Below are 1,765 nucleotides of genomic sequence, written 5' to 3'. Positions count from 1 at the left end.
TGACTTGTCATTATTTACCCAATTAAAAATGGTCATTATTTGCCCCAGGAGCTATTTTTTCCTTTAAAATTTTACTGAGAAAAATAAAATTAATACACAAGCATAGGAATTATATAAACTATATATAGAGGAAAAAGATACCGTATGACCTAGAATCAGGGGTCGGTAAAATAACTGATACAACTTATTTAAAATAACAAATATAAAATAGGTTCCAGAAACTTATTTAAAATAAAATATCGCAGGAGCCAATAAAAAACTGATACAACTTATTTAAAATGAAAAATATAAAATAGATTTATTGAGGATTCAAATACTCGCGGGTTTAACGACCAACGCCACCTTTGCCGGACCCCTCCGCTCACTGCGGTGCGCCGTTCTGTTACGATTGTGACTGTGGGCGATAATCAAATGAGATACTTGCTTGCGCTTCCGCTACCGGTCACATACACATGGTTGTAACGTGCTTTGAATAAACCTTTTATATATTGCACTTGATCATCAGCAGAGATTAATACAGACACCATCCCTGCGAATAGAACTTATTGCTCTAACAGGTTATGGGCCCAGGACAAAGTCTGTAGTGAAATAATCAAGTATCGTGACCGAAAGAACCAGCACGTGCAGTTGTGAGGTTAGGTGGAATAATCGACACCTACGGAAGAAATCATGGAATTTTCGGGAAACACGGCACGAATTCCTCTATTGTCAAAAGACAATTATGACACGTGGAAAATTCGTATCCAAGCAGTAATGGTCAAAAATAAGACATGGCCATACGTCACTGGACGGAATGCAAAACCGGAACTCACGGCGAACAACGCGGAGGCAGTAACAGCGTGGAAGGACGAAGACGAGAAGGCAAAGGCGGATCTGTACCTCGCAATCAATGATGTAGAACTCAAACAGGTAAAAAACTGCATAACTGCACGAGACATCTGGCTGAAACTAGAATCGATTTTTGAGTCAAAGGGGCCCGCCAAAAAGGCTTCCTTGTGGTAGAGTCCTAGATTATCAGAGAAGCGCGACCGGTGTTACGAGTCCTGATTGGACACGCAAATGGCCAATCATAAGATTGATTTATCGCTATTATAAATGGCTGCCGAATAAATCAAACTTATGATTGGCCATTCGACGCCATTTTTAATATTTTCTAGTTACTTTTGCGATACTGCCATAAGCCGGTCGCGCTTCTCTGATAATCTAGGACTCTACCTTGTGGAAACGACTCATAACGCATCGACTAAAGGTAAGCGGCAACGTACGCGTACATATTGACGAATTCTTTGACATCGTAAATAAACTCTCTGAATTAAACATTGAAATTGGCGACGAACTGCAATCTATCATGCTATTACATAGCTTGCCCGAGAATTTTGACAATCTTCGATGCGCCATAGAATCGAGAGACAACTTGCCCGACCCTGAAGCGTTGAAAATAAAAATCTTAGACGAGGATACATTGAGAACAGAGAGAACTCAGAACAACGAACACGCAGATGCCCTCTTCGCACGAAGGACACGACAACAGACGAAGAAGAAGAAACCGGAAAATAAAGAAACCACATCGACCGACGGAATCTTCAAGTATAGGTGCCACTATTGCAGGAAGGTGGGACACAAAGCTGCTGAATGCCCCAATAAGAAGGAGAACGCAAAGGCGGCTGAGGATGAATCATTTTTGGCACTGCAGTCCACGAATATCTCTTATCACACATATTCCGACGAAAGGGAAACACGGTGGTGTTTGGACAGCGGCTGTACA

At 41.5% G+C, this 1,765-nt stretch overlaps 1 protein-coding gene across 1 annotated transcript; it reads right to left on the bottom strand.

Moving 5' to 3' along the window:
* Positions 1-521: 521 nt before the first annotated feature.
* LOC105452913 lies at positions 522-1,310 on the bottom strand. Its single transcript, XM_011694468.1, has 2 exons — positions 1,216-1,310; positions 522-992 (listed from the first exon to the last, which is right to left on the bottom strand). The coding sequence occupies exons 1-2, from the start codon at positions 1,291-1,293 to the stop codon at positions 720-722; spliced, it is 351 nt and encodes a 116-aa protein (XP_011692770.1). The 5' UTR covers positions 1,294-1,310; the 3' UTR covers positions 522-719.
* Positions 1,311-1,765: the final 455 nt, after the last annotated feature.

The sequence above is a fragment of the Wasmannia auropunctata genome, unplaced genomic scaffold, assembly GCF_000956235.1.
Source record: "Wasmannia auropunctata unplaced genomic scaffold, wasmannia.A_1.0 LD336025.1, whole genome shotgun sequence".
Taxonomy (NCBI): Eukaryota; Metazoa; Arthropoda; class Insecta; order Hymenoptera; family Formicidae; genus Wasmannia; species Wasmannia auropunctata.
The sequence above is the reverse complement of the archived record's forward strand: the minus strand, read 5'-3'. Positions and strand labels throughout refer to the sequence as shown.

Excerpts from the sequence above, each read along its gene's own strand:
- LOC105452913 (XM_011694468.1), bottom strand. The coding sequence starts at position 1,293 with ATGTCAAAGAATTCGTCAATATGTACGCGTACGTTGCCGCTTACCTTT. Across the intron at positions 993-1,215 it reads TTATGAGTCGTTTCCACAAG|GAAGCCTTTTTGGCGGGCCC; the intron begins GTAGAGTCCTAG and ends CTCTACCACAAG.